The sequence below is a fragment of the Neomonachus schauinslandi genome, chromosome 2, assembly GCF_002201575.2.
Source record: "Neomonachus schauinslandi chromosome 2, ASM220157v2, whole genome shotgun sequence".
Classification (NCBI taxonomy): Eukaryota; Metazoa; Chordata; class Mammalia; order Carnivora; family Phocidae; genus Neomonachus; species Neomonachus schauinslandi.
In genome coordinates, this window is record NC_058404.1 from 49,549,040 (window position 1) to 49,573,208 (window position 24,169).

A 24,169-nucleotide genomic window follows, 5' to 3' on the forward strand; every position below is an offset into this window, starting at 1 on the left:
AGGCTATACTATGATAAATAAGTTTATTCTCTAGACAAAGTGGTGATATTTAATCTGAGACCCAAAGTATAAGGAGGAATCAGGCCAAGAGCAGAAAAAAATAGACAAAGGCACTGAAATGGGGAAGATCTTGGAGTCTTCTAGGAACAGAGAGGAGGCCAGTGTGTCTAGACTCCAGCGAACAAAGGAGAGCATGTCATAAGGTGAGCTTGCAGAGATATATATGGGCCAGAGAATATAATGCTTTTGAGGAGCTAAAATTTTATTTGAAATGCAGTAGGAAGTAGATGAATGGTTTTAAGCAGGAGAGTGACACATTCAGGTTGATAAGAAGGTCGTTCTGTCTATTGTCTAGCTAATGGATTAGAGGATTACAAGAGTAAAAATGAGAAGCCAGATAGAAGACTATTATATCCATCATAGTTCAGTTGAGGGTGGTGGCAGTAATGATGGAGAAGAGGATGGATTAGAATTCTGTTTTATTGTTGCAAATGACAGGACTTTGGATTGGGTTGAGGGTAAGAAAGAGGAAGGAATCAAGCATGATACCCAACTTTGGGTTATAAGAAATGGTTGATTGGTGATGCCATATGCTGAGATGGAAAAGACAGAGGGAAGAGCAGGTATATGGGAGAAAACCAAGAATTTTACTTTGGATATTGTTAAATTTGAAATACCTAAGATACATTCAAGTGGAGATTCAGATAGACTATACAAGAGACATGTGGGCTGGCAATGCAAAATTGGGGGTTATCAACCTATACATGGCATTTAGATGCCATGCAGATGAATAAGATCACCTAATATGGGAGGGTTATTGGTCTCTGAGGTATACTGTGTGAAAAAGCAATTTTTAAAGCAATTCTTACAGTATGGATTCCATTATTTTTGTACATGCACATAAATGTAAGTGCATGGGAATGTAAGCACATGGAAATGTGTGTAAATGCTTAGAAAATGTAAATGCATGGAAGAGGTAGTAGAGTGATGATTATTATGGGCACTAGAGCTGAGGAGGGAGGGACATGGGAGGTGGGGGTAAAGGAGGACATTCATGTTTACTCTATATCATGTGCTGGGCATTGTGATAAGCATTTATTTAAAACTCACAGTAAACCTTTGAGTTAAGTATTTATTTATTTTTAAAGATTTTATTTATTTGAGAGAGAGAGAGAGCACGAGAGAGCACAAGCAGGGGGAGGGGCAGAGGGAGAGGGAGAAGTAGAATCCCAGCTGAGCAGGGAGCCCCATGTGGGGCTCGATCCCAGGACCCCCAGGATTATGACCTGAGCTGAAGGCAGACCCTTAACCAACTGAGCTACCCAGGCACCCTGAGTTAAGTATTTTAAGTATCCCTGTTTTTACAGGTGAGGAAACTAAGCACAGAGATTAGGCAACTTGTCAAAGTTACACAGGTAGTTTGGCAGCCAAGTGGGGCTGTGAAACCAGGCAGCTTTGCTTTCAGAGCCTGAACTTTGCTATAATGCAAGAAACTGTGCTAGGTATAAAAATGTATGAGAGTGTGTGTGTGTATATGAGCGCACATGTGTGTACATCATCAGAACTTCAAAATACTGGAAGAAATAATGTCTCTCTGGAGTTTTTTTACACTCCTCTTCCTGCCTTCAGGCTTTTTTCTGGCTTCTCTTTTATATTGGGGAGGGAGGGTCACATAGATAATTACAAAGTTGTTCAAATAGTGCCCCTCTTAGAGAATTTTTTATAGAGTAGTAAATGCAACCAAAGTTTGAATGAACCTAAGGGTGGTTTTCATCGCTCTGTAAATAAAATGGTTCTTGACACATAGTAGCCATAAGTAAATGTGTGAATGAATTTTGAATGAATGATCAATCTGTAGGTCAATACTGACAGCTAATGACTTAGGTAGGGCAACCTCTTAGAATAGGGACATCTTTTGTGTCCTTCCTACTTTCCCTGTCCCCTGAGCTATCAAGGGTATCTGGAGGGATCTGTATAGAGTTCAGCAATTGGGAGAGTGTGTGAGGAACCTACTTCGTTTGATTGCTTCTAGAGAATGTGATGAGTTAATTCTGTGTCCATGAATCTAGACTTTCAACAACAGCTGGCTGGTGTGATCTCTTTCTCCTACAGGATCGTTAGTAGCAAGATGAGATGGTGACCATATTTTTACTGCTTATTCAAAACTTTGATCATTCATGAATATAAATCATGCTTAGTAAAACACTGAAGTCTTTGAAACTTTAGAGGAATAATGATGTAATCTAACCCATTCTTCTTAATACTGAAAATCAGATGATAGCTTAGAATAAAATGTAAGTTGAGGGGAAACAACATTAATTAGTTCAAAGCCCCATGACATTGAAATGGCAACAGTACCTCAGAATTACTGACTAAAATTAATTTAACTCTGAGAATTCCCTAACAGGGTAATCTATCAAGACCATTGAATTTTTCTACCTGCACTTAGATACTATATATTCTTCTCTCAGTGCAGCTACTTCTCGTGTTGAAGACCTTGTTTACTAATTGGAATTGAGTATACTCTCTTGGACTTGCCCCACTGACCCAACCTCCATAAAAGTTTGCCATAAAGCTTTTCACAGTCTATAGTTTGGGTCCCCTGGGTCATATGAGCTAGGTTAACTGAAGATCTGCATAATGAATTTTTAGGATGCAGCTAGTTTGACATTTTTATCTGTTGAAACTTTAAAATTTTTGCTTTATTCTTGGTGTAAAGTTTTAGCTTTATTTTTGCAGAAATGTTCTAGTGCCTTTTGTAAGTTGTCTGTTGTTGGGGTAAAAATAGAATTTGTATTATAACTCTCCAGCTTCAGATCATGATATGTTTGTAGAAAAAGCCTGTTGGAGAAGAAAGCCTCTTTCTGTAATTGACTAGGCCAAGCCAGCGTTGTTTTGTTTCTGTTCTTGAGTTTACCTCAAGAGGGCAACAAACTCTTTACTTCCAGATGAAAATTTATATATGATTTGAGTCTTCATTGCAACAGATTTCATGAATGGCTCTTGGGAAGTAATAAAAGTACAATTTGGGAGCCATAAAACCATCCATAAATGTTACACTGAATCATGCCAACCCACATTTGACATGTTTTGTTCTTTTCTCTTGGTCTCTATACTTTTATGAGATAATCTGGAAAAAGCTGATTTGTGGCATCCTTTTTGTTTTGTTGAGGTAAATTTTTTGCTACTAACTCCCTACAATAAAAATGGTATTTAGTTTTTCAGGAAATGTTCTATAGTTTAAAGAAATAGCAGTCTGGTTTGTACTATAGAACTAGAGACTTAGAAAACCATTTTCAAATGTTAACATTTTGTGAAATAAAGAGCAGCCCAGAGATACTGTGTTTTGGACATAATGTGTTTTCTTCAAAATTTTTGCACGAGCTATTTACCTCTCTGTTTTCTATGTTCTCTTGCACTGAGGGTATTTGTGAAGACTGGCTGGGTTACCCGGTGTGGCTGACCTTTCTCAGATGTAAAGTAATGAGCTTCATGTTTGTTTTAGTATTAGTTGCTATTAGTTGTTTGTTATTGCTGAATGCAAATATGCAATACTGACTTTCATTAGCATAGCAGAGGTTTTAATTTAAAAGATTAATTTTAAAATTAGGTTAAAAATTACATAGTGACAGATGAGTCCATAATGTTTAAGGTTAAAAGTCTTCATTCAAATTGCAGTTAGCTCGTGTTACCCTCCTTTGTTATCCAGTGTCTAACCTGATTAAAGTTTAAGCCATATGTAAACCTGATTGAACCTGATTTAAACCTGATTAAAGTTTTGCTTGTTATTAAAAGTTAAGGTGAGGAAAAGCCCCCAAAAGTGAACCTGGTTATTATTTACAGCAAGTTAGTAGCAAAAAGTATGTTATATCCTTGCAAATAGAAAAATTGGAAAGCTGAGTCAAAGAGTTCAAGGACAAAGCAGGTGTGGTTTCTGTGAAGGCACATTAAATCAAGCAAAGTGATAATCACTCATTTCTGTCAGCTAGACTGAGACTTCAGTTGTCTGCGGAGAGCAACAATTACTGGTGACTGTTGTCCTCTAAAAATCATAGCTCTGGAGATGAGAAGGACCAGCAGTAGGATCTGAGTCACCCATTCACTGGAATGCAAATATTGCCAGATAACTCAGAGTAACCTTTTAAAATAGTTTTATTCCTTTTTAATCAGTCCTGCCCAGAAGCAGTTTTACATTCAATCTTTAATGCTTCTTGGCTGTTTTCAAAAGATGCAATTTCAAAGGGTAGTTACCCATCAAGAAGTGGGTGAGTCATGCCTTCTCCCCGTGGAATTTTTAATTCATTTCCGTTCCTTCCTCTTTTTTGCCCCTCATTAATGACTTTAAATCCTCCAGCTGTGTCCTTATATGTCTTGGAAAAGCTAGTGCTAGATAACGCTGGATACCAGGCCTAGAAGACAGTTTCATAGACTTGCAGAAGTTAGGAAGAAAGCAAAAGCAACCTCAGAAGGCTTGAAAGTGACTATTTTCTGCCTTCCTGCCCCGGCATTATTTCTGGCACACTTCAGACGTCTTGCATTTCTGGGCTTTGGCTCTAATATACTCTCCACCCCTCACTTTATATTGACCTCTTTTACTTCCTCCCTTGATCAGCCCGATTTTCGTGGATGGTGACCAGGATCCTTAACATTGGCAGTCCAACCTAAAAGACAATCTCGGTCATATTAGCTGCTGTTTTTCTTCCAACATTTTATTTGAAACAAACAAACAAAAAACCAGAATTTTTCAGTGAGCACTACATACTTGTCACCTGGATTCTACAGTACTTGCTTTATCACATACATATCCCACTATCCATTTTTCTACCCATCCATGGATCCCTCTTTTTTTATGCATTTCAAAATACGTTGCAGACTTCAGTACACTTCTTTCCAAATATATCATCATGCACATCATTACTAGTCCACTGTGTTTTCTTTTGAAGTAAATTTACACACAACGAAGTGCAAAGATCTTAAGTATATTGTTTGATGAGTTCTAATAAATGTATATACCTGTGCATCAAAACCCTAATAGGATATAGAACGTAACCATCATCCAGAAAGTTTCCTCGTGCCCCTTCCCAGTAAATTCTCACCTGTGTCTTCCAAAGACAGCCATTATTCCCTTTTTTTCCCCCTTCCATATAACCATATGCTCTTTTGTGTAAGGCTTCTTTCACTGAGCATAATATTTTGAGATTCATCAGTGTTGTTGGATATTTCAGTGGTTGTGCTGAGTAGTATTCCATTGTATGCATAGACCACAGCTTATCTATTCTGTTGATGGACACCTGGGCTGTTTCAGTTTGCAGTAATTATGATAAAACTTCAATGAACATATTCTTACAAGTCTTAATGTGAATATAGTATTTATTTCTGTTGGGTAAGCTGGAAGTAGAATTGCTACATCTTATGTTTATTTTATAAGAAACTGCCAGACATTTTTCCAAAGTACTTGTACCGTTTGTACTCCCACCAGTGATGTATGAGCATTTGGTTGTTCTACATCCTCACCAACATATGGTGTTGTCAGTCTTTTTAATTTTAGCCATTCTGGTAGGTGTGTAATGGTATCTCATTGTGGCATTCATTTTCATTTTCCTGATGACTAATGATGATGAGCACTTTATTATGTGCTTATGCTTTCTGTATATATTCTTTGTGAAGTGTCTGTTAAAATCTTTTGCCCATTTTTTATTGGGCTGTTATAAATCCTGGATACCAGTCCTTTGCTAGATTTATATTTTACAAATATGAAAACCCAGTCTGTGGCTTGAGTATTCATTTTATTAAGATTAACTTTAAGCTGAAGTTTTTATTTTGATGAAGTCTAATTTAGTTATTTTTTGCTCTGTTACTGCTTTTTGTATTGTCTCTATTAAACCTGTGCTTACTCCCAAGACAAGAAGATACTCTCCTGTGTTTTCTTCTAGTTCTAGTTTTAGCTTTTTATACTTAACTTGCCTATTTAGGCTTGTGATCCATCTTGAATTAATTTTTAAATGTAGTGTGAAGTAGGAGTCAAGGTTTCTTTTTTCTCGTATAGGTAGACATCTAATTGTTTCAACATTACTTGTTTAAAAACTTCCCTTTCCCATTTAGGTTATATTGGTGGCTTTGTCAAAAATTAATGGACCATAAATGTGGAACTGGGCTCTGTTCTGTCCCATTGATCTATTTTTTAATTCTTATGCCAATAACACACTGTCTTGATTATTGTAGCTTCATAGTATATCTTGAAGTCAAGTAGTATGAGTTGTCTTTGTCATTGTTTTTCAAGATTGTCTTGGATATTCTAGTTCCTTTGCATTTCTATGTAAAGTTTAGAATCAGCTTGTCAGTTTCTACTAAAAAGTGTGTTGGGATTGGGATTGCGTTAAAACTATAGAACAATTTAGGGGCACCTGGTGGCTCAGTCGTTAAGCTTCTGCCTTAGGCTCAGGTCATGATCCCAGGGTCCTGGGATCGAGCCCCGCATCGGGCTCCCTGCTCCGTGGGAAGCCTGCTTCTCCCTCTCTCACTCCCCCTGCTTGTGTTCCCTCTCTCACTGTCTCTCTCTCTCTCTGTCAAATAAATAAATAAAATCTTTAAAAAAAAAAAAACAACTATAGAACAATTTAGAGAAAATTGATGACAATATTGAGTCTTCTGATCCATGAAAATAGTCTATCTCCTCATTTACTTAGGTCTTCTTTAATTTCTCTTAGAAATCTCCAGTGTAGAGATGTTATTAGCCTTCTGTTAAACTTATCCTAAAATATTTTTGTGTTTGTTGATGCTACAGAAATTGAACTTCTTGAAAGTTTCATTTTCAGACTGATCACAGATAATATATAGATACACCATTTGATTTTTTTTTGTATATTAACCTTGTATCATATTACCTTAATAAATTCACTACTTAGTTCTAAAAGTTGTTTTTGTAAATTTCCTAGGATTTTCTTCATAAACAATTTGCAAATACAGAAGGCTTTAATTTTTCTTCTTGGATTTGCATCCTTTTTCTTTATTGTAATGGCTAGGACATTAGGACAGTGTTAAATAGAAGTGGTGAGAGTGGGCTTCTTTTTCTTATTCCCAGTAACACAGGGGAAACATTGAATATTTCAATATTAACTGCAATATTCCTTGAGGAGTTTTTTGTAGATACCGTTATTAGATTGAAGAAGTTTGCTGAGAGGTTTTATCACTAATTCATTTGTCTAATGACTTCTCTGTATCTAGTCAGATGATCACATAATTTTCCTCCTTTATTTTTATCAGGTAGATTACTTTGATTTTTTTTAATTTTAAACTAACCTTCAGGGACGCCTGGGTGGCTCAGTTGTTAAGCGTCTGCCTTCGGCTCAGGTCATGATCCCAGGGTCCTGGGATCGAGCCCTGCATCGGGCTCCCTGCTCTGCGGGAAGCCTGCTTCTCCGTCTCCCACTCCTGCTTGTGTTCCCTCTCTCGCTGTGTCTCTCTCTGTCAAATAAATAAAATCTTTAAAAAAAAAAAACAAAAAACTAACCTTCCATTCCTAGGATAAACCCTATTTGGTCATAATGTGTTATCCTTTTTATATATCATTTTGCTAATACTTTGGAAAGGATTTTGTGTATATGTTCATGAGAGATGGTGGTTTGTAATTTCCTTTTTTGTTATTTCTTTGTTAGGTTTTGGTATTTGTGTTATTATGTCGGCCCCATAAAACATGTTAGGAAGTGTGTCCTCCTCTGTTTTCTGAAAGTTCATATAAAATGAATGTTTTTCTTCCATAAGTGTTTGTTAGAACTCACCAGTAAAATTATCCAAGGCTGAAGTTTTCTTTATGGAAGGGTTTTAGATGATTAATTCAATTCTTAACTAGGGATATTCAGATTTTCTGTTTTATCTGAATCCATTTTGGTAAGTTATATTTTTCAAGGAATTTGTCTACTTCATCCAGGTTGTCAAACTTTTTGGTATTAAGTTGTTCATAATATTCCCTTAATTATGCTTTTAATATCTGTAGGATGTTAGTGATCACCCCTCTTTGAATCCTGGTACGGATAATCTGTGTTTTCTCTTTTTTTCTTGATTAGTTAGGGGTTTATCAATTTTGTTGTTCTTTTCAAAGAACTGACTTTTGACTTTATGTCCTCTACTTCATTGATTTCTGCTTTACTTTTTTTTGTTGTCTTCTTTCTTTGGGGTACGTTATGGTTCATTTTCTGTGACTTAGTAAGGTATAGAGGCTTGGCCATTATTATAGACCTTTTTTTCCCCCCTGATGTAAGTATTTAAACCTTCAAGTTTTCCTCTAAGCACTGCTTTGGCAGAATCCCACAAACTTTGATATGTTGTATTATAATTATTATTCTACTCAAAATATTTTTTAAATCCTTTATATTTTGACCCATGGATTATATAGAAATTGGTTGTTTAATTTCCAAATTTCCAAAAAACGGAGTTTTTCTTGGTATCTCATTGTTGTTGATTTCTAATTTAATGCCATTTTACTCAGGGAGAGCTTATTCTGTATGATTTCAGTTTTTTGTTTTGGGGGGTTTTTTTAGATTTCTATTTATTTATTTATTGGAGGGAGGGAGAAAGGGCGGGGCAGGGGCAGAGGAAGAGGAAGAGGAGAGAGAGAATCTCAAGCCGACTACACTCTGAGCGAGGAGCCTGATGCAGAGCTCAATCTCACAACCCTGAGATCATGACCTGAGCTGAAATCAGGAGTTGGACACTTAACTGTCTGGCACCCCTTCCTATTTCCTTTAAGAGGGAATGTCTTCTTAAAAGAGAACCCTTATATCTAGCATAATGTCTTACAGATAGAGAGTACTAAGTAAACATTATTAAATGAACCCAGTGGAAAGAACTGTGCATGAAGAATCAGGAGACTTAGATTTCACACTTATGTCTGTGATTATCTTGCATTATTACCTGATTTAAGCCACTTCCGTGTTCTCTGCTTTATTTTCCTCATCTGTAAAGATGAGGTGGGACTAGAGTATCTCTGAAATTACTTCTTTCTCTGACATTCTGTAGTTTGAAGATTTCTATTGGAAGGAGAATGTTTATCTAAAAGATGTATTTGGAAGTTATTTTTCATCTAGCAGTCACTTTCTGACAATGACAACTTTTCTATAATGCATTTATAGTCCTTATATATAGTCCTTAAATTTTAATGTGTATGTAATATTAAAAGAATATGTAATAACTATAATTTTTTTCTTTTCTATTAATAATGCATTGCTGTTGGTTCTTCAGCTGTCTGATAGCATTCTTGTCAGCTGTTGAAAGGATTAAAACCCAAAATGTTATGGGTTGTTTTTCCTATATATATCTTACACCTTGTCAACTAGCATGATAGGTCCCTGATTTCTCGCTAAATTACAAGGTCACCAGGTTAGTTTTTCATAGGTTGTGCTCATTTAAAAATCAGAATTCTGTTTCTTTCTGTTTCCTTAGTTTGTGTTGGGCAGAACCTTATTGTTTTATAGACCCCCTTGACTATAACAACCAATATCCAGGAAGCAAACTTGACCACTGTCTCAAAAAATAAAGGGAAAAGTAAAAAAATTGTCATTTTTAAATCACCCAACACCCAACTCAGTCATTCTTAAGTCTAGAATATCACCAGCACAGCATTGTACAGAGCATAAAATTTTATTGAGATATTTTCCAGATATGATTATAGTAAAAAATAATTTGTTCTGTGGTGCTACTATTGAGGAATTGGGTCAGTAATCCCAGATGTTATTTGGCAATTCAAACATCTTTGGCTGTCCAAGAATTTTGTAAATTCTACTTAGTGATTTTGGGATTGTAGATACGGAAAGGAGTTTTATATTATGACTAATGAAAATTAACATTTCATCTAGGTACCATTTTTATTTACTTTGCCATTTGGTTTGAGCAAGTTGAGGTCCATGTAGGAAGGTTCTCTAAGGTTTTCAGGAATTTGGGCCTAGAGCTCTAGTGAGATTTCACGCAGGAGTAGACTAAGACACATCCGACTTTATTAATGACAGAGGTTTTAAAAGAGGACTGCAACAAATTGATAGCAATGAGAAGTGTTCTTTGATGCCATAGTCTTCCTAGAGTGAATCATGTAAACAGTTTCCAGAAGATAATAGAGAGACTTTAACATTGGTTTGCTGTCTTCCTTCAGTGTCCCCTTTGTTGGGGCCCTTCAGGCAAGGAGTTAGTAATAATAGATATCACTTTTATAGTTTACTTTTTTCCTTCTATAAATAGAACCAAGAAATAATATATATTTATATTTCTGCGCCTTCTAGCTCTTTGCTCTTAAATCCTTCTTGATTTCATCCGTGTCTTTTTTCTTGCAGCTAGATTGTTAAGCGTCTCTGGGACAAGAGCTAGTGTATTACTCCTTTCTATAGAATACCTGGTCTAGTGCAAGGCACCCTCTAGGGTTGATTTTTTGCAAGAGGAAAGATAACGAGCAGAATTAGCTAGAGGCTGCTATGGGAGTAAAGAGAGACCTGTGTCTTCAGTTATGCCTGATTCATTTATTCATTCTTTGTATTTTTTTTTTTTTTTTACACTAAAGGAAAGTTTTTAGTGCTGAAGCCCTTAAGCAGTTACCTCTAAACACACTCGAGCGTACTGCCTTCAAGGAGCCTCCTGTCTAGCTGCACAGACAAATATCCACAAATAACAGGGCAAACTGTATTCATATTATGGGCAAGGTGGCTCTGGGAATGGTAGCACAAAGTAAAGAGAGGCTCTGGGAAGATGTTGTGGGAGGAGAAATGTATATGAGCTATGTTTTGAAAACTGGGTAGCATTTAGTTTTTGTGTACGTTCAAACTTTGAAGGTATTGTCCCACCCCACCCCCCAGCCTTGTTAAAAAAAAAAAAAATGCTGTCATAAGTTATTGGCTTAAGTTATTTGGCTTTGCAGAGCATATTAGCATCTTTTATAGTTGGTGCCACTTTTTTGTGGCATACAAAAAAGTGTAGGATTCCACATAGCCCCATACAGGTAGGGTCCAGACTTATTTAAGATGACCCTGTAATATCACAAAAAGAGCAGTGGAATTGGAATTAGAAGACCTGGGTGCAAAAATTTTATGGTTTTTGTACTTCAAGAAAGAACTCTGAACTTCTTTGAAAGGAAGGAAATTAAACGGGGGAAAGAAAAAAAAAAACTTGGTCTCTGACTTGGTCTCTTAGAAGTTTATGATCAGAGTTGGAAAATGTGTAGCGCATTTCCTAGGTGCCCAAGAATTCTGCGGCCCCCCAGAAGGTATGGGAGTTGAACTAGGTACTAAGGAGAGGCACACTGTTGGATGGCTACCTAAAATGATATGGAGGGTTATGGCAGGCCCTGAAAATCGCCCCAAAAGTTGTAATTTGCTTAGACTAGTTGAAAGCCTTAATGCAAATATTTGCATATTAAAGAACAATCATTAATATCTTTACACCTCTGTTAAATGAAGAGGTAGGTTCAGTGATTGTAGGACTAAATGTAGCATTAACAAAAATCCTAATAAAAATAGAGTGATCCTATAGGAAAAATGACCTTAAACTCTGTTCTTTAGGAAAATACCCCATTGTTTTTGTCATTCAGATTAAAAGAGTTTTTGCTTAATTGCTTTTCAAATGAAAATACAATTCTGAAAAGAAGATAGTGGTAAAAGCTTTCTGTAAATATAAAATGTTAGCTTTTAAAAACTTAATTTCTTTCATTTTTCCATTTCTTCTCCTGCAAAAGATAATGGCATTTCCCTTAAGAGGAAAGACATTTTTGAAATGGAGTAAAATTATTATTTGAGAATAAGGCTTGTCTCTGTCCTTCTACTATATTCCAACTACTTAGGAAGAGACCTTATAGTCCTTGCAGCAGCTTCCTCTGTCTGCATGCCTTTCATGATCTGGGCAATAGAAAGATTAGCAGGTGATTTCCTCTTTCCTCTAGGCAGATTCCCACTTGCACAGTTGCCCGTCCTCTAGTTTTTTCCCAGTGATGCAGGGTACTGTTGTGATGCTGAACTTTCTTTTAAGAACTACTGGAGGCCATATTTATGAAACAGGCAGTTAATAGGGAGATTTTTGATAACAATTTTGGAATGCTTGATTCTAATATGTTCTTATTTACTTTCTTAAATAAATTAATTTAGAGTTTCTTGCTATCCTTTTTTTAAAATCAATCTTCATGTGATTTCCTTTCTCCATAATATAGTATTTTAATTTTTTAAATATGGTTTTACCCAAACACAGTAATTGATACTCAAAGAAAATTATATTTAGCCATGGCATTATGTACTTCTGTTACTGCAGGTCTTGGTACCCACCTATTTGAGAGGTATGTGACTTTCTGATTTACTTCAAAAAAGCATAATGATTTAGTATCCTGTCTTAGGCAAGATTCGATAAAATCGGAGCCCTTTTTCTCTCTCATGATTCACTTTAGTAACTTTGGACTACTTATTTACTTTTTAGTTCTGTTGCCTCTGGTAATCCTGTATAAAACCTTATGGAATACAGTAATAAACAGTGTAAAAGAGTTTGAATGTCGAGAATGGAAAATTTCAGAATCAATCCTCCAGTTCAGTGATTCTTAACTTCGTTAATAACTGTTATTAACATTAAATAAGTCAGCTTTTATTGACAGTTAATGAAGAAGTGAACCTAAAGGAGTAGTTACAAAATTTTGGAAATTTTATGATTTTTGTACTTTAAGAAAGAACTTTGAACTTCTTTGAAAGGAAGAAAATTAAACGGGGGAAAGAAAAAAAAAAGAGGTTTCCCTCACCCTCCCAAGGAATTGAGAAAGTTGTAGAAGGGTGCACCAAAAAGAATCACTGGGTTCTAGGACGTTAGAGAAGTTGAAAAGAGAAATCTGATGTTCCTTGCTGAATTGTCTAAGCAGTGCTATAAAGTGAAGTGTAGAACAAGGATTTGGAAGTCAGGTGGGCCCAATTTCAAATCCTGACTTGGATGTTATTAGCTCTGTGTCCTTGGACAAGGTACTTAATCTCTTTGAACCTCAGTTTCTTCATCTGTGAAATGAAAATAAGAAGACACACTTCATAGAGCTGATGGGAGCATTCCATATGTACAGAGTGTCTCGCATAGTGCTTGGCACAGTGGCCTGCGTAAATGTTAGGTACCCCCTCACAGCAGCAGCCCCCTCAACAAGTCATTTTTACTTCTCTGGATTCTTGGCCAGCAATAAAACCATTAATTCAAGCAGCTTGAATCTAAAGTGTTACTCAGTACTTTGATACCTGGTGTTAGTGAAAGAGAAAATTGATGCCTAATTTTGTAAATCATTGCTAAAATTAATAGGCTTGGCAGAATGACTTGTGTGTATATAGAAGACATTTTATCTAAATTATTTCTGTGATCATTATACATACCTACTCTCCCCTTCTTTTTTTTTCTTTTATTTAACATGACATAAAATATGGAGTGGGAAATAAATAAGGCAGATAGTTTTCACTTCTATGAAAAGTGGTTGCTAGGGTTTCCACAGTTGAAATCACTGCTTTCAAGGAGATTATGGTTTGCAGCGTACTGTAGGAGGATAAGAATGATAATGAATGGTAACAGTACTGTGTGCTAGTTCACTCATGTCAGTCCTATGAGGTATGACTCCTATTAGCTTCATTTTGCAGATAATGAAACCGAAGCACAGAGAGGTTAATAATAACATTCCTGTTTGCATAGTTAGGAAGTAGCAGAGCCAGGATTTGAACGCAGACAGTCTGGGTCTAGAGGCCACTCTCTTAACCACTGTCTTACAGGACTAAGAGAAGACGGTCCTTTAAATGGGAGCAAATGTCCTAAAGCTGTGGTAGGTTGTTTACTTTTAGATTTGCTTGACAGGTATTCTGAGAGAAGCCTCACAAAGTGTATCGGAATTACTATTGAGACCAGACCAGATTATTGTATGAAGCGGCATTTAAGTGACATGTTGACCTATGGCTGCACAAGGCTGGAAATTGGGGTACAGAGTGTCTACGAAGATGTGGCCAGAGATACCAACAGGTAAGATGGGGGCAAATGATTTCACACAAGTATCCTTCTAACTCCCACTGATTATATCTATGTTCATGTTCATCCTCTTCTCCTTCCTACCAATCTTAGAGAAAGATATATAGGTATTCCTTCTTTTCAGGGTCATCCTTCTATCTCTGCTCTTAATTTCCATCCCCTTTCCTAATTTCTAGTCTTTACTGGCTCTTTTCCAGCAGCCTGTAAACGTGCTCTTCTCTCTTCCTGTTCTTGTCATAAACAGCCTTTCCCATTTGGAAAGCAGAAGGCAGGGCTCAAGATCGGTCATCTACAGCAGGAGAGAAGGCCAGGGGCATGGAAACAAAGAGAAGGGTTTGAACAAGAAGGACATCAGGGTGATACATAAAAGATTAGTTTTTGTGAAGTGGATGCCAATAAGCAGAGTAGTGAAAGAAGGGTTGGGGAGCAATGGATATAAACTGAGAAATTTGGGAGGGTAAGAAAGGATGGAAATAAGGTTGACAGAGCCATATGAAGTTCTCTTGTAGAACTCTAGAAATAGATCACTGAGTTGAGGAGAAAAGATACACATGAAAGATTAGCTATATAAGGAACTTCATGATTAATTGGTAAATTAGAGAAAAACAAAAGATTTCAGGAGTTTATTAGGCAGCAGAGATCATTGATTGTGGATGTAAAGGCAGGCTTCGGGAAGTTGGTATGTGTTCAGTTGGACTTTAAAGGCTGCTTTACCAGGAGGGGCAGACATAATTGGGGGTTGTGGTAGGAGAAGGAAGTAAAAGGGAACTAGGGAAACATACACTGGTCAGCATCTTAGAAACCACCAGAAGAATGCCAGGCTAAGGAGAGAGGAATCTTTCCTTTAGGTACTAGAGGTCTTTTGGATACTTTTGAGCACAGGGAAGAATTACACAGAAATCAGGCTTAAGAAAGATTAACCTGAGTAGAATGCGCTCTTGTAGGAGAGAGTCTTAAACCGGAAGCACTGGTTGGCCTGCTGCAGTGATCAAGGGTTGTACCTGTGGAGATGGGAAGAGTCTCTTGAAGGTCAGGAAAGCTTTCTGAAAAGAATGACATCAGACTTGAGACTTACGGGAAGAGTATGACTTAGGTGGGGAAGAGGAAGATTATTTCAGACAGAAAGAAACATACAAGCAAAGTCCTGAGGATGGGTGCACGTGGTATATTTAGGGGATTTGGAGCAGGTTAGCTTGGTTAAGAGTGTAGAGCATGAGGTAGGAGAGTGGTAAGAGGTGAGGCTGAAAAAGTAAGCCATGGTGGCCAGATGATGAGGAAACTTAGAAATCAGCCCAGGGAGTTTGGGCTTTAATCTGAGGACAGGCTCTATGCTAAGTTGTGATAGGAACATATCTGCATTTTAGATCCCTTTGGAAGGATCACAGTATGGAGGTGGATTAAGAAGAGCATGCTAGAAGGAAGACCAGTTAAGAGGCTGTTGCACTCATTTAAACAAGAAATGATGTTTTGAAAAGAAGTGAATGACAGTGTTTAGTGACTGAATGGAAATGGGGGTAGGAGAGAATGGGAAGTAGAGGAGTCTTGGAGGGAAGGTGAATTTCATTTTTGGATGTACTGAATTCTAGATACATGTAGAACAATCAGTTGAGGGTCTCCTTTAGAGCAGAGCTGTCCAGCAGAACATTCTACAGTGATTGAAGTGTTCTACACCTGCACTGTTCAATATGATAGTGCAACTGAGGAACTGAATTTTTCATTTTAATTAAGTATAAACTGAGTAACTACATGTGCCTAGGGACCATGGTATTGTACAGTAGAACTTTAGAGTACTGGATATTTGCATGGGTTATCAGGAGAGAGGCTTCGCCTAGTCATATAAATTGGGAAGTGGTTAGCAAAAAGAGATTGGAAATGGTTTAATGGAAATGGATGGTAACATCCAGAGTAGGATGGAGTCCATTATTTCTAGGATTTTGTGTGTGTGTGTGTGTGTGTGTGTGGTAAATGGGAATGTCTTGGAGGTGAAAGGATTGGCTTAGGGCTTCAGTTTATAGTAGCCCCAAACTGTTATTAGGGCTTACTTTCTACTTGGATGTGGTACTAGAATGGTAAGATGATTTACCCAGCTGGCCCCAGATGGTTCTGCCTTGTCACTAAATCATTCACTCTTCTCACTTTTTTAAGGACCTTGGAGACCACCAGAATGAAATCTATTTTGTATGTAGGTGACATTCTTCATCTCTGTCTGTCTCCAAATAATTTCAAAAGATTTTTAAAGGAAAGAGCGTAACAAGAGGCTGCTTCTGCATGGTTTTGAGCTCATTTTTTTGGTTTTAACTTAAATATTTACATCAGTAAGCTTACTTCAGCTGATGATGCTAAACCAAATAATTTTTTTTTTAAAGATTTTATTTATTTATTTGAGAGAGAGAATGAGATAGAGAGAGCATGAGAGGGGGAGGGTCAGAGGGAGAAGCAGACTCCCTGCTGAGCAGGGAGCCCGATGTGGGACTCGATCCCAGGACTCCAGGATCATGACCTGAGCCGAAGGCAGTCGCTTAACCAACTGAGCCACCCAGGCGCCCTAAATAATTTTTTTTTATAGTCCAAATAATTTTAGTATACATTAACTCTGGTTAACCCAGTCATTTACTGTCACAGCCTTGAGTAAGTACATGGGGAATTTCTGAGAAATATCTCAGAAGTGAAATTATTTATTTCCAGGCCTTCTCAGAGCTAGAGATATAAAAATGATTTTCTGAGATTTTTATTCCCCAACCATATTATTCTTCATTATAAAACTACCATTACATGTCTCAGAGATTGTTTTCCCTCTGTTCCTTGTGTTAACCTCCCTTCCCATTTATTTGTATAACAGATGTGAATTTTCTTTCCTCAGGGGCCACACTGTGAAGGCAGTATGTGAGTCATTTCACCTGGCCAAGGATTCTGGGTTCAAAGTCGTGGCTCATATGATGCCTGATCTGCCAAATGTGGGACTAGAGAGAGACATTGAACAGTTTACAGTAAGTGTTGCCTTAAACCAGGCTAATTTAGAATGCCTCTATATGCTGCTCTGTCTACCCTCTCTGCTCTTTTTGATTATTTACTGCTGATTTCCCTATCATTATTTAAGCAATATGTCCTCATTATAGAACAGTAGAAACACTGTAGTGAAAGAAAAGGCATTCACAGCCCCAACACCAAATAAAACCCTAACATTTTAATATACTTCTTTCTAGAATTTTTTTATGCTTAGGCTTTTTGGAGGGATGAGGTAGTTTATACATATATACACACAGACACACTTACATATATGGTAAGTAATTATTTTAATGGCTTTTTCACTTAACGTAATGCAAGCATTTATCTTGTTATATAGCCTGGTCTCTGTTAAAATGTTAACATATTTAAATGTGTACTTAATTTCCATTAAATAAATATGCCATACTTTGCTTAATTCCTTCCAAATTTTTTTAAATTGAAGTTATTGCCAGTTTTTTATATTGTAAATAGCACTGCAGGTGAACAGTTTTATGCCTATAACTTTTTGTAGTATTTAGGATTATTTCTTTAAGATAAATTCCCTGGAGTAGAATTACCAGGTAAAGGTATAAACATTTAAAGAATCTCACCACATTAGTTGCTTTTCAGACGGTTGTAATAATTTAGTCATTTTAGCAGGGTTATCTTTTTCCCCAAATCTCTCCTGTTTATGTATTTACATACACACACAGATAAAATGTTTCTATCTTTGCTAATTTGGTGGATTAAAGTGCCATTTCAACTTGTATTTCATAATTATAGTAATATATTTTTCAGGTTTGCATGTAATAATCATAATTCTTGCATCTTTTTAGAATTGTGTGTTTTTGTTCTCTGACCAATTACTCTGTTGGATATGAATATTTTTAATGTTAATTTAGATGAACTTTCTAGGTAAGGACATTCTGGATTCATTGGGGGTTTTTTGTTTTTTTTAAAGATTTTATTTATCTGAGAGAGAGCACACGTGAGCACACGATTAGTGGAGAGGGGCAGAGGGAGACAAAGAAGCAGACTCCTCACTGAGCAGGGAGCCCAGGACCCTCAGATCATGGCCTAAGCCGAGGGCAGACGCTTAACCGACTGAGCCACACAGGCGCTCCTCATTGGTTTTTTAAAAATAGTTGTTACAAATATTTTTGCCCACTTTGTCTTGGGCCTTTCACTTTTGTATCTGTTGTCAAATACATCCTTTATTTATGATTTCTTCAGATGCTTCTGAACTTAGAGCTGCTTTTCTCTTCCAGGATTTCATTAAACAGTAAGAGAAAATACTTGGGTTTTTTCCTAGGTTTTCTGTTTTTTAAATTTTAATACCTAACTCTGGGTTGGTTGGTTTTGGTTTTTGTTCTTTGCTTTTTTGTTTTTTGGATTTTTTTGTTGTTGTTGTTACTCTGTCACATGTTTGTTTGATCTGTGTTCCTTTTTTTTTTGGGAATTGGGTTTTTTTTGACTTTTTTTTTTTTTTTTTTTCTCCTCCAGATTCTCAGCTAGAGAAAGTACCTTTGGGATATTCTTTTAGAGAAGAGAGTGAAAGTATTTATCAAGTTATTTCATTCACAAAAATAGTTTATTTTACTCTATTTAGAAAAATGGACTTCACCTTGCCTTATTTGTGACATATTTAATAATTCTTTCTTTCCTTGTCAGAAGTTTATCTTTATAATTTTTAAGCCAGTGAATTACAACCAAAGGCCAATTTATAAGATAGTACTAATTCATAAATATCCCTGTAACTAATTCCCCTGTGTTAGCTGTGTAAAGATTTTGAATCTACTACTAATAGCCTCTCCTCAGTGGTTAATAGCCAGGTACCCAGACTCCAATTCTAAAAGGCCCCTGAAACACTTTTCTTTAACACAGCTCCTAGGTGGACCAGAGATATAGTCAGAATTCATAACTTTAGGTGTCCTTTGAAAAAAATATGGCATGTTTCAAATAATAGCAAATAGCTGAGTCTTACTATTCATTTTCCTTACTGTCTTCAAAATATAGTTCAGTGATAATATTGGAAAGACAATTCTTCATGTAAATAAATATATCTTCTTGTTTGTAATCTTTTCAGAAAAACTCAAAGGGAATATGAACAGACTGTATGCCTTTTCTGACTGCATCCCAGCAAATAAAGGAGTGACAAAATAGAGCTAACATTTCTCTCTAGAGGAAAATTCTCTGCAAAATTAAATTGCCTTAAAATAAAGAATTTCTACAAATCAGTAAGAAAAAAGCAGACAGCCCAATAGGAGAATGGCAAAAACATTTGAACAAGCACTTCACAAATAGGATATTCAAACAGCCGATAAACATATTTAAAAGTTCTCAAAGTCATTAATCTTCAAAGAAATGAAATTTAAAACTATGATGCATTCCTACTATATATTCACCAGAAAAGCTAAGAATAGCTAAAATGAAAAAAAGACTAAATCAGATGTTGCTAAGAGTATGGAGCAACTAGAATTCTTCATTTACTGCTAGTACATTGGTACATCACGTATGACATTATCTACTAAGGGTGAATATATGCATACCCCATGACCCAGTAATTGTACTCCTAGATGTATACTCAACAGAAATGCCTACACATATTTACCAAAAGTCACGGTCACAAATTACTATTGGTAATATCATCAGAGTGGCAACAAGTGTCCATTTAACAACAGAATGCATAAATAAATTATGATGTAGTCATACAATGAAATACTATAAAAATAATAAATTAATTACAACCTCATGCAACAACATGACTGATTCTTTTCAACATAAAATTGAGCAAAGGAAACCTGATCCAAAAGACTACCCAACATACAATTCTGTTAATATGAAGTCCAAAAACTTAGGGTGGAATTGTAACTGGAAACAGGCATGAGGTGGGCTTCTAAGGTTTTGATATTCTTTTTCTTAATTTGAGTGTCTGGGTGCTGGTTATAAGATGTGTAAAAATCCGTCAAGATATACACTTAGAGTTTGTGTACTTTTCTGTATCTAAGATACACTCCAATAAAAGTTACACAAAAACTTTTAAAACTAATTTTTGTTTAGGAGATCTTGTTTGGGCCTATTTGGAATTCACATCCTTTCCTGAATTAGTAGGACTAGCAGAGGGAGAGGGAGCAGACTGCCCACTGAGCAGGGAACCCCACGCAGGACCTGATCCCAGGACCCTGAGATCATGACCTGAGCTGAAGGCAGACGCTTAACCAACTGAGCCACCCAGGCACCCCTATTTTATACTTTAAAAACTTTTTTCACTACTTTATTTTATTGTCCCATCATTAGCAACCCATAGATATATTTTCCCTAATTAATGTGTTTTGTTCCATAGGAAGTGTTGCTAAATCAGGAGTCTGTCTTATAATTACAGAAGTGTACCAAATGTTATATTTGTAGAGGACGGGATAGCCTTGCCTGGCACGGATCCATAAAGCTACTACCTAGCCTGCTGAGATATCACAGCTATATCTTGGGTTGTATGCCTACAGTGTGCTAGTTATAAATTGACTTAGATCTCACACCTTGTTGTTTAGGTCAGCTCTGGGTCACTACTCTTCGTATCTGTTTATTTGCATCTGTTCATGACAAATTCACACTCTTATCTAGTGGTAGGTGCAGAGCTTGTAACTGTGTGTGATAAATAGCATTTGCTTATATTTTCCGGGAACTCAAAAATGAAGCTTCCTTTTTTCTTACAAAGCTGGAAGTCCTTGTTGTGGTGGAAATTCGGGAATTTATCCTGAAAGCATTAACTTCACCCTTTCCAGCTATCCTCAGATGGGACTTATTTATTACTCAAAGTAACTTTTAGCTGTTTTGGTGTTTTATTCCTTTAAAAATTTGACTGCTCTTGAATATCCAAGCTAAGATTGAAATGAAATGCTTGAAGAACATTTATTTCTCTTCAGAATCTCCTGTCAGTTACCAGAAGTCTTTCAAAGTCTATTAACATCTGACACAAGTTCTTTTTTTCCCCCACTGAGCCAGTGTGATTGAGTTACTACTGTTTGGCAGGGATGGCTAGTGGTATTTGTTGTTAACTTGTTTTTAATATAAAGCCTTGTTATGAAGATAGTGGCATAGGAAACAAGTCACTGTAGCATTCTATCAGAAAAGACCACCTGTTGTAGTTTCTTCAGTTGAGGAAGCCGGCCTGATGAGATTACGTAACTGGTCAAGTCAGTGGTGCGTCTCAGGTAGAACCCAAGCTCTTAGGTAAGCACCCTTTCCATGGCACCTTTCTGTGGTAGCTTTTTTAGGTGAAGGGAAGTTTGACTATGAATGACTATTCATGACCTGAATGATGTTGAAATACAAGTCAAGTTGGGTCTTAACAAAACTTTAAACCTCATTCTACTTTTAGTTATTTTTTATTCAAATCAAAGGAATACATGCATAATTTTAAAAGTCAAATTGTACCGAAAAACCTACAGTGAAAGACAGCAATACCTTCCTTTCCTTTTCCTTGAGTGCACCCAGACAGATCATGTTACAAACGCTCCAGTGTCTCTGCTTCTCCCTCCCCTTCATTCCTCAAACCGACTGCAGTTTGGCTCCCACCCTTCACTGAAACTCTTCTCTCGAATGTTGTAAAAGACTTCCTAATCTCCAGATGCAAAGGATACTTCTCTTCTGTCATGTTATTCAGTCTTAGCATTTGTTGTTGTTAAAGACTTGTCTCCGTTTTGGGATTCTCACCCTCCTGGCTTTTGTGACTCTTCTGTCTCCTGGCTCTCTTCTTACCTCCAGGACTCTTTCTTTTCTGCTCTGTCTTCTTTTTCTTCCCACCACTGAAATGTAGGTTCTGTCTTTTGCTCTCTTCTGTCTGCTTGCCTTTCTTCTATTCTAACTTGACCACTTACACTTCGGTGAGTCTCATTTTCTCTCCAGCCTGAAGCCTTAGGCTCTTCAGACCAGTCTTGCAGACTTAATACTCTGCAGCTAGCACTAGATGTCTTACATGTAGTTAGAACTTGGTATGTCCAGTGTGGACATATTTATCCTTTCCCCTAGCCGTCTCTTCCTCTTTTTTTTTCCTGTCATGCTTGGTGGCCTCTTCATCCACATATTCTCCCTAGCCAGAAATTCAGGAGTCATTCAGGAGCAAGTAGAGAATATGTGGACTCTGGAGCCAGACCGCCTAGTTTGGATCCTGGCCCCCAGTACTTAGTAACAGACTGTTTGACTGCTTTGTTCCCCAGTTTCCTCATCTCAAAAATGAGGTTAATTATAGTATCTCCCTATTTTGAAGATCAGCTGAGAAAATGGATGTAACACACTTAGAAACATGCCTGGCACGTAGTGAGCGCTCAGTAAATCTTTGCTGCTGTGACTATTCCTTCATACCTTGAATCTAACTCCACAGGAGGTTGTCAGTAACTCCCTCTGCCTGTCCTTCAGAGCTCCCCTCCTCTCGGTCCCCACTGCCACAACTTCAGTTCATACTTTCATCAGCTCACCTACACAGTTTGACAGCTTCTCAACTAAATCACCCAGCCACCAGCCCTCTTCCCTTCTGATGTTCCATTCACATTGCACCAGACTGATGTTTATCAGATTAATTTTTTATCTTTACAATATAAAAGTTGTTAAATAATAAAATCACTATTAAATATTACTTGAAAATTCAGTACATCCTAGAGAGATCATATCAAAACACAGTAGTCCTCTGCCACTTTCAACTGTTGTAGCTGGAGTTTTTTTCTGGGTATTTACCCCTCTGTATTTCTTACTACCATGCTTGGATTGCTTTTTCCTGATGATTTTGGATAGATTCTCTTGTCTTATTGTAGATGAAAAGTTAATTCTTTTAAACTCTGCTCCCATTCTCTCAATATTGTTACATCACTATTTTAGCTACATTAGTAGTCAATGTTTACATTACAGTTTTTACATAAATTATTACTGACATAGAGCCAAGTAATATACTAACATTCTTTTCTTGAATAACATTTTGGGTTTTTTCTAGAATTAATAACTGTCTTTTTTTTAATTTGCTTAGTTCTCTATGCACCTGTAACTTTCAAGGGTACCCACCCACTCAATGTTAAGGCCTCTCTACCAGTGGCCTAATTAATCAGATATTCTCTCAGTTCCTTTTTTAGGCTAGTGACATGACTCATGGATGTCTTGTCCTCCAACTCCAAACTGGACTGGCAGTTCTCTGTGCCTGGTTCACAACTGTCCTCCTAGAGACTTCTCTTCACCAATCTCCTGGATTGGATTCTTTGTTTTCTGGTTTCCAAGTTAACCCTTTTTATTTGTTTATTCCTTGACTTTACTAAAACACATTTTCCACCAGTTTCCTTAGGAAATATTCATCATAGAAAGTAAGGCTTTGGTGTGCTTGAAAAAATGGCTCTTTGCAACCTTCACACTTACAGAATTGTGCAAAAACATTTTTTTAAGGCATTGCACCATTGCCTTGTAGCTTTTAGCTTTGCTGTTAAGAGCACAATTTTGTTTTTATTCCTTATTCTTTAATCCTATGATCTATGTAACCTGGGTGTTTTGTTAACTCTGGAATATTTTAGAAAATTGTCTTTATCCCATATGTTGTGAAATTTCACAGTGCTGTATCTTGGCAAGAGGTTTTTAACTAATTGTGCTAGATTTTTGAAGGATCTGTCATCTGGGAAATTCCCTTGTACCACTGGATAATTTTCCCCTTTCATTTTCTATGTTCTCTTTCTTTTTTTTTTTTTTAAAGATTTATTTATTTATTTGAGAGTACATGAGAGGGGGGAGGGTTAGAGGGAGAAGCAGGCTCCTCGCCGAGCAGGGAGCCTGATGCGGGACTCGATCCAGGGACTCCAGGATCGTGACCTGAGCCGAAGGCAGTCGCTCAACCAACTGAGCCACCCAGGCGCCCTCTATGTTCTCTTTCTAAAACTCCTATTAAGTAAATGTTGGATCTCCCAGGTTCGTCTTTTTTATATTTTTTACCTATTTGTCCTTTTTTTTCTGCTTTCTTCTATTCTCATGTTTATCTTTCAACTTTTCTGTTAAATGTTATTATTTTTGTTATAGCTTTGATTTTCAAGAGTTCTTTCTTACCTTCTGGTTGTTTTTCTTTAGCATCTTGTTCTTGTTTAATAGATGTAATAGATCTTCTCTCTCTGAAGGAATTATAGGGTTTTTTAAGTTTCATTTTCCTTTATGCAATGCATCTTTCCTC

The 24,169-nt window shown here is 36.8% G+C and overlaps 1 protein-coding gene across 1 annotated transcript in view; it reads left to right on the forward strand.

Annotated features, from left to right (window-relative positions):
• Positions 1–24,169, forward strand: part of ELP3 (elongator acetyltransferase complex subunit 3) — a 103,963-nt gene that overhangs the window by 35,003 nt on the left and 44,791 nt on the right. Inside the window, exons 8-9 of the mRNA XM_021698806.2 lie at positions 13,828–13,989; positions 16,856–16,982. Coding sequence (XP_021554481.1) covers positions 13,828–13,989; positions 16,856–16,982 — 289 coding nt within the window. The remainder of the gene's footprint in view (positions 1–13,827; positions 13,990–16,855; positions 16,983–24,169) is intronic.